Source organism: Microcaecilia unicolor, chromosome 14, assembly GCF_901765095.1.
Source record: "Microcaecilia unicolor chromosome 14, aMicUni1.1, whole genome shotgun sequence".
Taxonomy (NCBI): domain Eukaryota; kingdom Metazoa; phylum Chordata; class Amphibia; order Gymnophiona; family Siphonopidae; genus Microcaecilia; species Microcaecilia unicolor.
In genome coordinates this window covers 53,878,964-53,891,124 of record NC_044044.1, presented here as the reverse complement: position 1 = coordinate 53,891,124, position 12,161 = coordinate 53,878,964, and the positions used below count along the sequence as shown (strand labels likewise).

The following is a 12,161-nucleotide window of genomic DNA, read 5'->3' as shown; positions in this document are numbered from 1 at the left end:
CTCCCACCACCGGCTCTGCCACCCAATCTCTGCTAACAGTGGTGAATCTTCCCAAAATTACTCCATATCTTTTCCGTTTGGAGATAATGGCTCTCATTATGATTTGGTAGAGTCCCAGAGTTTTAGCAATGGCTTTGTACCCCTTTTCAGACTGATATCTTAGCAACTTTTTTTTTTTCATCTCTTCTGGAATTTCCTTTAATTTTGGCATAGTGTTCTTGTAAAACTTGTGGTGAACACTCTCATGGTAAGGTTCAATATATAGTGAGATCTGATTCAACCGGAATGACCACAATCAAGCCTGGCTGTTCAATTGGCTGAATCTAGTTATTAATTAAATTTGGTCACCTGGTTGATTAACCAAGGAGACATTAGTTTTTTACATGGGTGATTTGGGTGTTAAATAACTTTGTGTAGAGCATGGTTGCTGAGCCACTGGATTGGCCCCTGCTTATTAATGGAAAATGAAATGAATGAATCCTATGTAGGCTCCTGGCACTCTTTATATCTGGTATTCATTGACAATTCTTAGTTTTACAGTCCCGTTTACTAAGGCGTGTTAGCGTTTTTAGCATGTGCTAAAAATTAGCACGTACTGTGTAGATGCCCATCGGACTATTATGGGCAACTACACGGTTAGCGTGCGCTAAAATCCCTAGCGTGCCACTAGCGCGGCTTAGTTAACAGTCTTCATTAAGAAACCAAAATGTGTAAGTCATTCCATCTCCAATTACTACATAACATAATGTTGCTAAACTTTTACACCTTATTTTATAGCAACCAGATCTACTTTCTGTAGAATGGTGACTATCTAGGATGCTGTTACACCATGAGGAACATAATTTGAGCAGAAAAATTATGGGAGCATCCATCTACACTACCTAACTTCCTGTGTGCCTGGATCATCACTTCTACAGTAACCCATAACATTAGCACAACCATATTTATGAGTTAGTTGGAGGTGAATTGACAATCCAACTATGCAGGAAGTTGACATCTCTCCCAAGATTATGATTGAAGCACAACTGCATGAGAGATTTCAACAATGTGATTGTGTCTTTTAACTTTCACCTCCATACCCAGCTGTTTGTTGATGTCCACTATTCAGCTTGTATACTGGGTACATGCCATCTCAATGACAGAAAGTGTTATGCCATAGCTTCGGCTGGATGATGACATCGCCTATTAGGTTATAGTCCAATGATGTCCACTCAAGGATATTGCCATCAATCAAATTACTGTTGGCCAAGGCTAGCTGTATTTCATTGGGTGACAAAATAAAGTTCCACATCTGGACATCAGTTATTTCACCTACAAATGATTGCTTTATATCAAATGATCCCCCATAGGAATCCTGATCTTGTCCTAATATAATGACTGGTTGTGAGTTAACAGAGTACCCTTTCTTCATGGTTTTTCTAGGTAGAGGATTGCCATTGATCCACATAGTCACAACTCCGGTAGAAGACTCCCAGCTAGTACAGATGTGCTTCCAATTCAGGATTCTTTCTGGGACACTGAAAAACATTGCTTCATTACCCACAGTCACTGAGGAGGTTGAGGCATTGTTTATATAAATAAGGATGTCATTAAACGTTCCTGGGTTGGCGATAGAGAGCAGACTGTAATCACGAGTCAGGACAGTATAGTAGTTGAGACAGACAGTGAAGCTAGTAAGTGAAGATGTCTCCTGAGGCCTCAAAATCACATAGGAGGTGCTGGATTCTTTAGGGAAGAGGAACACATTTTTACCCAAGTCTGTGAAAACAGAATACAGCAAGATGAGAGCAAGCTAACCTCCTCATTTATAGCATCTTCCAGTTCCACAAAGACTGCTTATCCCCTCATCTCCTACTTAGGGAGTAAATTTGTAAGTACTTGAACATGTGAAACACCCTTTTGCATACTTGAGTAGAATCTGATAAAAATTTCCTAGGACTATACATACTTAAAAATTGGCAGCTATATATGTGGATGTTCAAGAGGGCAGAGAATGGGTGAAACAATGGCAGGATTGGCAATTATGAAGATATTTTGTCAAATACAAACATATGTACTGAATCCTGTGTCACACAGATGCACAAAGATCTTGGAACAGGTATAAATTTGTGTGGAGTCTTTGAGGTAGGCTATTTTATTTAAATGCACATACACACATATGTTACCTTTGTACATAGGTACAACCTATGTGCCTAGACATCCATAAAATTACCCTCCCAATGCACAGCATTTCTTCCCCATGGATTGCTTGCTTCCCAATCACAGCACCTCCTCTTTCCCAGGAACTAATGTTCCCAACACGGAAAAGTGAGAGCAAAATCCAAAACATGACCTGGAAACCAGGTCCATGTCAGTGACAACAGAGAGTTCCAGCTGAAAAGGGTAGATTTTCATAGAAATATAACTGCTGAATTCCCCCTTTGAATTTACCACTGCCCATCTTCACTAGGTTGCTAAATTCAATCACTGGGTGTTCCTAGGATATCATTGACTCAGGGGAAGTGGCTGAGCTGTTCAGTGTTGAGCTTTACATTTTCATTGCCAGTGCTGAGAAGCCTAGATAGCAAGCTGTGCTAATGTATTAAATCCAAAAGCTGAAGGAGGTGGAGCACAATTAAAGATCACCAACAAAGTTATTTTCTCACACCTAATTAAATACCAGTAGAGATACTTAGTGGAAATACACTAAGACCCTCAAGCAGCAGCGGTATATACCAAGCTAGTGGTCTAACGTGCCCCACATGTATGCGTTCCGCAAGTCCCTGAAGCAATGCAACGAAACGCTAGCCATTGTTGGATGCGGACCAAGTACTGAAGCACTGTTGTTGAAATGAAGTATTTGCTTGATGCTCTAAATATCGAATCAGCTAATATGTTTTTAAAAACAGATTTAGATAAAATTTATAAAAATTAAATACAAATATTTTGTGTAGAAATACTGGAGGCTTTTTATGCCAATGATTGCATCTAAGCTGTTTAAGGTCAGAGCTTGCTGAGGCCTTTTCCTCCTTGTGTATTTCCATTGGTATTTATTTAGATGTGAGAAAATTACTTTGTTGGTGATCTATATTAATGTATTAAATGCCAAATGCAGTGCTTAATTATCTAAAATCGTGTTACTATAACATTGGCACGTGTTATTGATAACACTTAAAACTATGGCAGAACATGTGGCACATTGTGCTGCATGCAACATATATCTTTAATATTAAAAAGGCTTAATGCAGATTGTGTTAAACCTTATGATTGACAAGAAAACTCTCTTTCCTACAAGAGCATGAGAAAGATAAAGTGTCTGCAGCAGTGGCGTAGCCAAGGGTGGGCCCAGTAGCAGCACACCTAAGATGTGGCTGACAGAGATCCCCAAGCCCCACCAGCCGAAAATTCCCAACAACTGTACCTCCTGCATACCTTGTAAATAGCAGATCTTTGTCTGCAGCAAGCAGCGACTGATACATACTGCTCGCATTGGTCCCACAGCCTTCCCTCTGACGTATTCCCACCTATGCGGAAACAGGAAGTTGCATCAGAGGGAAAGCTGTGGGGTCACCATGAGCAGAGTGTATTAGTTGCCGGTGAAAATCTGCTATTTATGCGAGGGAGGGGGGATGTTTGAGAGACCATATGGCATGCAGGTGAGAGAGGGAGAGACCAAATCACTTGTGGGGCAAGGCGGAGTTCTTCTGCCCACCCATCTTGGGCCCAGGCCCACCCAAAATTGGGTGTCTGGCTACGCCCCTGGTCTGCAGTGCTGTCAGGCAATGTGTCCCTGCTCTCGGGCCCTCCAATTTTATCAGGCACTAGTCCTGAGTATTAAGACCACCTGCCCCCTACTCCCCACCAAGAAAGCCCTTCCCTCTAGTGAGTTCCCACCTCTCATGTTTTAAAGGGAGCTTTGAGCTCTGATATCCCACAGTACAGTAGAAGTTCTGAACCCATCGATCCTCTATTCCCTCTAGACCCTTCCTCCCTTCTCTATGAAGAATCCTGAGGGCTTACTGAGCTGGTGATCTTATTTCTAGGATAAGCAGCATAAAATCTGTTTTACTCTTTTGGGATCTTGCCAGGTACTTGTGACCTGGATTGGCCACTGTCGGAAACAAGATGTTGGGCTTGATGGACCTTCAGTCTGTCCCAGTAAGGCATGCTCTTATTTATTTTTATTTATTTATTGGGATTTATTAACCGACTTTGGCCCAGATGCATTAAATACGTCGGTAATTCCCGTTCCCTACCGATTCCATAGCGAATCGGTAGGGAACAGGAATGCATCAATGATAGGGAATGCAAATGAGCTACTCGTTGTAGCTCACTTGCATTCTCTATTCCTTCGGTACCTGAGTCGGAGAATCGGGACGTCCCTTTTGATTAGGCTCCTCTTCCTGGTCTCTTCAGCCAATCAAAGCGGGCTTAGCTGGCTGTTGTCAGCGAAATGCGCTCTGATTGGCTGAAGAGACCAGGAAGAGGAGCCTAATCTAAAGGGACGTCCCGATTCTCCGGCAACCAGGAAAACATAAAAGTTTTGCTGTGGAGGGGTGGCGAAGACAAAATAGGAGGGGGGAAAAAACACCAGCGCCGGCAGAGCTAAAAATAAAATGTGAAAAAAAAGACGTCTCTCAGAAGCGCAGGGAGAGTACGTCCTTAAAGGACGCCCCTCACATGCGCTCCGTGCTTTTTTTTTTTTTTCTTTTTTACCTTTTTTGGGGGCCCTTTTCCTTTCCGATTCCCTCACAGGAGCCCTAACGAGAGGTCAGACATCTCGTTAGGGTTCCTACGGTAAGGGAATCGGAAAAACGGTAGTGCATCTCATTATAATAGCTTTTCAATCATTTGCATTCCGTTTTCGTTGCCTGCTACCGTGGCATGGAAAATGTCCTTAGTGCATGCCCGGGGTGAACTACTTGCGTTTTAAACTGGCTGGAACCAGTTTAAAACGCAAGTTGTGGGCTCGTTAGGTTTTGTGCATCTGGGCCCTAATGAAGAGATTCACCCAAGGCGGTGTACCGCAGGTACAGTTTAACAGCATAACAATAGTAAAATAACCAAGAATAAATACAATACAATAAATGAGGTAAACTTGAAAACAGTAAATTGAAACCTAATGTTTGAACTACTACTGTGAAACAGTATCAAAAGTATGTACTAGCTATTCCTGCATCTCTTGCATTCAAATTCAAAAGGTGCCAGCTGACCCTTAGCTCTCCTTTTCCCCTCACATACGGACAGCAAAATGAAGTCTTGAGTCAGCTGTACCATTTTGACAGAACAAGAATGGTTTATGGTTTATTGAAACTTACTATCAGGCTAATTTTTGAAAGAGAAGGATGTCCATCTTCCGACCCAAATCGGGAGATGGCCGCCCTTCTCTCGTGGACGCCCAAATCGGTATAATCGAAAGCCGATTTTGGGCATCCCCAACTGCAGTCCGTCATGGGGACGAACAAAATTCCCGGTGGTGAGTCGGAAGGGTAGCGAAGCGGAACAGGGGAGTGCCGGGGCGTGCTTAAGAGATGGGCGCCCTCGGCCGATAATGGAAAAAAGAAGGGCGGCCATAGCGAGAATTTGATCCGCTTTTTTTGGACCAAAAAAGTGCCCAAACTGCCCAGATGACCACCGGAGGGATCGGGATGACTTCCCCTGACTCCCCCAGTGGTCACTAACCCCCCCCCAACCAAAAAAAAACAAACTTTGAAAACATTTTTTGCCAGCCTCTATGCCAGCCTGAAATGTCATACCCAGCTCCATGACAGCAGTTTGCAGGTCCCTGGAGCAGTTTTTAGTGGGTGCAGTGCACTTCAGGCAGGTGGACCCAGGCCCATCCCCCCCCTACCTGTTCCACTTGTGCTGGTAAATGGGAGTCCTCCAACCCCCCCCCCAAAACCCACTGCACCCACATCTAGGTGCCCCCCTTCATCCATAAGTGCTATGGTAATGGTGTAGAGTTGTGGGGAGTGGGTTTTGTGGGGCTCAGCACCCAAGGTAAGGAAGCTATGCACCTGGGAGGTATTTTTAATGTGTTTTTTTTTTTAATTTTTAAAAGTGCCCCCTAGGATGCCAGGCTGGTGTCCTGGCATGTGAGGGGGGACCAGTGCACTACAAATCCTGGCCCCTCCCACAACCAAAGGGCTTGGATTTGATCGTTTTTGAGATGGCCTGCTTCGGTTTCCATTATTGCTGAAAACCGATGCCGACCATCTCAAATCCGCCCAAATCCTAGGCATTTGGCCGGCACCAACCGTATTATCGAAAGAAAAGATGGTCGCCCACCTTTTTCGATAATACGGTCTGTCCCGCCCCTTCGCGTCCCCGTCCTCAGAGATGGGCGACCATGGAGATGGGCGTCCCCGTTCGATTATCCCCCTCTATATCGCCTAAACTAACTCATAGATCTAAGCAGTTTACAATCTAAAAACAAAAATTCCTCAGGAGGAAAGGAACTACAATAACCCAATAGGAAAGAATCTTATGTAGGGTTGAAAGCTTGATGGAAAAGCCATGTTTTTATGGCAGACTTAAAAATTCTTAAAAGATAATTCTGAATGGATGTTTAGGGTGAGGGAATTCCAAAGAAGGGGGCTGTGAAGAAAAAAAGCATGACATCTGGGAGATTCCAGCTGAGCAGATTTGGGGCTAGGAAGCACCAGACGATGATCATTGATAGAATGAAGAAGACAGAGAGGAGAATATAGGAAGACCAGTCCTATGGGCCTTAAAAGTGAGAGTTAATAGTTTAAACACTATGCCAGTGATGCAGTGGCGTCGCGAGGGCAGCTGACACCCGGGGCGGGTCGCCGCTGCGCACCCCCCCCCCCCGGGTGCAGTGCGACGCACCCTCCCCCCTCCGTAGCGCAACACCCCCCCCGCCCGCGAGAACATACCTGGAAGGCGGTGAGGGGCGGGACAATCTGCCGAGAGCACACCGCTGGGGGGGTGTCGGCGCCTCGCTGGTTCCTTGCTCTCTCTGCCCCGGAACAGGAAGTAACCTGTTCTGGGGCAGAGAGAGCAAGGAACCAGCGAGGCGCCGACACCCCCCAGCGGCGTGCACCCGGGGCGGACCGCCCCACCGCCCCCCCCCCCTTCCTACGCCACTGCAGTGATGCTTTTGAAGTAGCAGAGAGACATGGTCAGATTTCTGAACGTGACGTGGTACTCTGATGGCTGTATTTTGTATAAATTGGAGTTTTTTAAAGTTAGCATGAGAACAACCCAAATATATGATATTACAATAATCTAGCCTAGTGACTAATAAAGAATAAGGGCCCTGCTTACTAAGCCACGCTAGAGGTGCGCTAGTGTTTTTAGCATGCGCAAACCGTGTAAGTACACATAATATTCCTATGGGTGTCTACACGGTTAGCCCACACTAATTTATAGCACGAGCTAAAAACACTAGTGCACCTTAGTAAATAGGGCCCTAAGAGAATGAAATGTGTCAGGGTCAAAATAGCATCGAACCAACCGCAATCGCCAAACGAAGAAACCACTCTTGCATACATTAGATATCAGGAGAGAAAGTGAGCTGAGAGTCAAGAATAATTCCTAAATAATGAAAAGAATCTATAGGTAAAATAGAAATCCCCAAAAGATTTAAAGTAATAATGGGAATAGGAAGACCTCCAGTAAACCAGCAGGCCACTGTTTTTTGTTTATTCAGGACTAATTTATGCTCAGAGAGGCACTTTGAGATTAACCCATTAGTGCCCAATGTTCCCATAATAAGTGCCCATATGGGAACATTGGGCACTAATGGGCTAACTTCAAACAATCTTGAAGAGGACCAATGGATGGATTTTAAAGCGTTTGTTGGGAAAAGTAGTAGGGTATTATCTGCATAAAAATGAAATGAAATCCTGTTTGATTGAATAATTGTGGCTTATAAATAGGTTAAAAAGAAGTTAAGACAGAACCAAGCACTGGAGATCCTCAGGATTCTTCATAGGGTAAGGATTCATAGCCCTTTCCAAGTTTGGAATAAGCTCTGCCTGGAGGAAGGGGTTGGTGGGGCAGAGAAAGCAGCTTTTTTTATTTTATTTATTTTATTTTACAATTTCAACTTACATTTCCAAGAATAATCTTGTATAAGAAATGTTATAACTTCACAAATGTCAAAGAAATATTTATACACTATAATCAACAATATGAAATAATAACATTTAAGTCCTCATTATATAAATTCCAAGATTAAGGTGGAGAAAACAGGAAAAAGGAACAAAGCAATCTAGCATATAGCAAGGCTAGTACAAAAACAATTTTCATTTAACTCCAATAGCATTTTTTGAAGCCACGAATGCGGACAGTTGACTTGGATCCATAAACACATATTTAAGGGAATTATAATTCACAATACACTTGCATGGAAATTTTAAGTAAAAAGTTCCTCCTAGTTGTAAAACAGCTGGTTTTAACAAGAGGAATTGTTTCCTCTTTCTTTGGGTGTCCCTTGCAACATCAGGGAACAATAATACTTTATGTCCCAAGAATAACTATGTCGAAAGAAAAGTCTGAAAATACACTGCTTATCCGGTAGCAGAGCTACGGCTGCAACCAATGTTGCTGTCGTTGTCTGCTCTGTAATTGATGTTTCAAGAAAGTCTGTTATATTCAAAGGTGATTGTTGTATTTGCGTAACTTTCTCTTTTTGTGGAATATAATAAGACTGAGTAAATGGAGGATAATTGGATTCCGGTATTTCCAGTATCTCTTTCATGTATCTTTTTAATGCTCGTGGCTGTTGTCCCAGACAAAATAGAGAGCCAAGGAACAGTAAACAGAGAGATATTTGCAATGTGTCTAAAAGTACTAGGTGTCCTGTACTGTTTCTGTTGTGTTTCTGTTGGTGAGCCCTCAGGTTCCCTAAGGCCCCGCAAGGCCCCAGAGGACAGCCGAGCACCCCGAATCTTCACCCGCGACAACCGCCGTTCACCGAGGGTTGAGCCCTCAGCTGCAGGCGGCCAGCAGGACTGCTGGAACCGCGGGGTGACGGCTGACCTGGCTGGTATTCAGAACGCAGTCTTTAAGGGAGGACTAGCAGAGGCGGCTAGCACTCCGAGAAGGCACAGTCTCTGAAGGTGGCTAGCAAGGACGGCTAGCTGAAGAAGACACAGTCTCTGAAGGGGGCTAGCAGGACGGCTAGCTGAAGAAGACACAGTCTCTGAAGGGGGCTAGCAGGACGGCTAGCAGAAGTCACTGTCTACGCAGAAGGGCTAGCAGGACGGCTAGCTGGAGGCACAACACTGCAGGAAAGGCTAGCAGGACGGCTAGCTGAAGAGGAACACAGTCTCTGGAGGTGGCTAGCAAGGACGGCTAGCTGAAGAAGACCCAGTCTCTGAAGGGGGCTAGCAGGACGGCTAGCTGAAGAAGACACAGTCTCTGAAGGGGGCTAGCAGGACGGCTAGCTGAAGAAGACACAGTCTCTGAAGGGGGCTAGCAGGACGGCTAGCAGAAGTCACTGTCTCCGCAGAAGGGCTAGCAGGACGGCTAGCTGGAGGCACAACACTGCAGGAAAGGCTAGCAGGACGGCTAGCTGAAGAGGAACACAGTCTCTGGAGGTGGCAACACTCCGAGGTCCACTGTGTCGGCTTCTGACGAACGAAACGGAAGCACTGGACCCCTTCCGTTTCGTGGTTTAAATCCCCCGCCCGTCCTTCCCCTTCCAACAGCTGGAGCCAATCCCCCCGGCCCAGGCAGGCAGAGGAGGCCTGGATTGGCCCACCTGCCCGGCGGGCGGGGTCTCCTGGTCGATGCGCCAATCCGGCGCGAGTAGGCAGTGCTGGTTCGCTGGTCCACTCCAACGAGGAGGACGACGCCGCCGGCGCCGCCATCTTGGCCGGCGTATCTCCTTCTCTGAGGCCGGCGCTTGCTCCCGCGGATCGCCGGCCTCGGAGCGGCCCGCGGCAGCGCCGGCCCTGTCGGCGGCTCCTCCTCGCCGCCCTGGATCCCGCGGCCTCCGCTGGTCTCGCCCCCTACTGCGGGCCGCCAGGTAAGAGCCCGGGACGGGACAGTATCCTCCCCGGATGCCCCCTTCTCCCTGGGCCCGGGTTTGGAAGAATATCGGGCGTGGAAGGCTTTGACCAATTCTGGAGCATGTACATTCGCAGCGGGTTCCCAGGAGTTGTCTTCGGGACCAAAATATTTCCAGGATAACAAATAATACAGCCTTCCCCGCCGCTTCCTTGAATCTAGCACCTCCTCTACTTCATACTCCGGATCAGGAGTAACCTCGAGAGCTTCATCCTCGGATTGGTGAGGGTGCCATCTGGACCCACGAAATTTCTTCAATAAGGAGATGTGGAAGGCGTTGTGCACTCGTAGGGTCCTCGGTAACCGCAACCGGTACGTTACTGTTCCAATTCGTTCTTGGATGGCAAAAGGTCCAATGTACCGAGGTCCCAGCCTCCGGGAGGGCACCCGGAGTCTCAGGTACTTTGTGCTTAACCATACCTTCTGCCCCGGCTGGAGCACTGGGGCGGATCGCCGGTGGCGGTCTGCAAAGACTTTATCTTTGGCAGCTGTTTTCTGTAGTTGTTCCCGGGCCATCTCCCAGACCTTCTGCAGATCAGCTAGGGTTTGGTTCCCCACGGGGGCTAGAGCTGGAGAAGGGAACGGCCCTGGAAGCCGAGGATGTCGTCCGTATACCAAGAAGAACGGAGAGTGTCCTGAGGATGAATGGTCACTCTGGTTATATGCAAACTCGGCCCATGGAAGCAGAGAGGCCCAGTTATCTTGACGTTTGTTGACAAATGCCCGCAAGAATCCTTTCAATGTCTGGTTAATCCTCTCGACCATGCCGTTGGTTTGGGGGTGGTAGGAGGATGAAAAGTGAGTCTCTACCCCCAAAGCCGTGCACAAGGCTCTCCAGAAGCGTGAGGTGAATTGGGGTCCTCGGTCACTGACGATCCGACTGGGCAGCCCATGTAACCGAAAAATGTGCTGAATGAAGTACTGTGCTAAAGAGGCCGCCGATGGAAGGCTCGGTAATGGAACAAAATGAGCCATTTTAGAGAAACGGTCTACCACGACCCAAATCACGGTGTGACCCCGGGAGCGGGGGAGGTCGGTGATGAAATCCATGGATAATTCCGTCCAGGGAGCGGTCGGTATGGGCAGTGGTTGCAGGTCCCCCACGGGGGGCCCAACTAGTGGCTTAGTCCGTGCACACACAGGGCACGAAGTAACAAATTGGAGAATATCCCGCCTCATATGCGGCCATTAATACTGTCTAGCAATGAACCGGAGGGTCTTCTGATACCCGAAATGCCCGGCCCATCTAGATGAGTGTCCCCATTGCATTATTCTTTCTCGGTCGGCGGCCGGCACTAACTCCTTGGTCGGCGCGACTTCCCCTGTAGCCGCACTAAGACATGCTGGATTTAACATAGGGTGGATCTCCTTGGTCTCCTCAGGAACTTCAAATGCTCGGGAGGCTAGCAAGGACGGCTAGCTGAAGAAGACACAGGCTCTGAAGGGGGCTAGCAGGACGGCTAGCAGAAGTCACTGTCTCCGCAGAAGGGCTAGCAGGACGGCTAGCTGGAGGCACAACACTGCAGGAAAGGCTAGCAGGATGGCTAGCTGAAGAGGAACACAGTCTCTGGAGGTGGCAACACTCCGAGGTCCACTGTGTCGGCTTCTGACGAACAAAACGGAAGCACTGGACCCCTTCCGTTTCGTGGTTTAAATCCCCCGCCCGTCCTTCCCCTTCCAACAGCTGGAGCCCAGGCAGGCAGGCAGAGGAGGCCTGGATTGGCCCACCTGCCCGGCGGGCGGGGTCTCCTGGTCGATGTGCCAATCCGGCGTGAGTAGGCGGTGCTGGTTCGCTGGTCCGCTTCAACGAGGAGGACGCCGCCGCCATCTTGGCTGGCGTATCTCCTTCTCCGAGGCCGGCGCTTGCTCCCGCGGATCGCCGGCCTCGGAGCGGCCCGCGGCAGCGCCGGCCCTGTCGGCGGCTCCTCCTCGCCGCCCCGGATCCCGCGGCCTCCGCTGGTCCTCGCCCCCTACTGCGGGCCGCCAGGTAAGAGCCCGGGACGGGACACTAGGTTTAGTTAAATCTAGAACATGTGATTTAGGAATAGGTATTAAAATTATAGTGCCTATAGATGAAGGGAAACACTAGACCAAGGTACAATTCACAAAAAAACAATCCACTTAATTTCTAAAGGAGGGTT

General features: G+C 47.6%; 1 protein-coding gene across 1 annotated transcript in view; it reads right to left on the bottom strand.

Annotated features, from left to right (window-relative positions):
* Positions 1 to 1,117: 1,117 nt before the first annotated feature.
* LOC115457902 (serum amyloid P-component-like) overlaps positions 1,118 to 12,161 on the bottom strand; it is a 31,999-nt gene continuing 20,955 nt past the window's right edge. Inside the window, exon 3 of the mRNA XM_030187583.1 lies at positions 1,118 to 1,758. Coding sequence (XP_030043443.1) covers positions 1,133 to 1,758 — 626 coding nt within the window. The 3' untranslated portion in view covers positions 1,118 to 1,132. The remainder of the gene's footprint in view (positions 1,759 to 12,161) is intronic.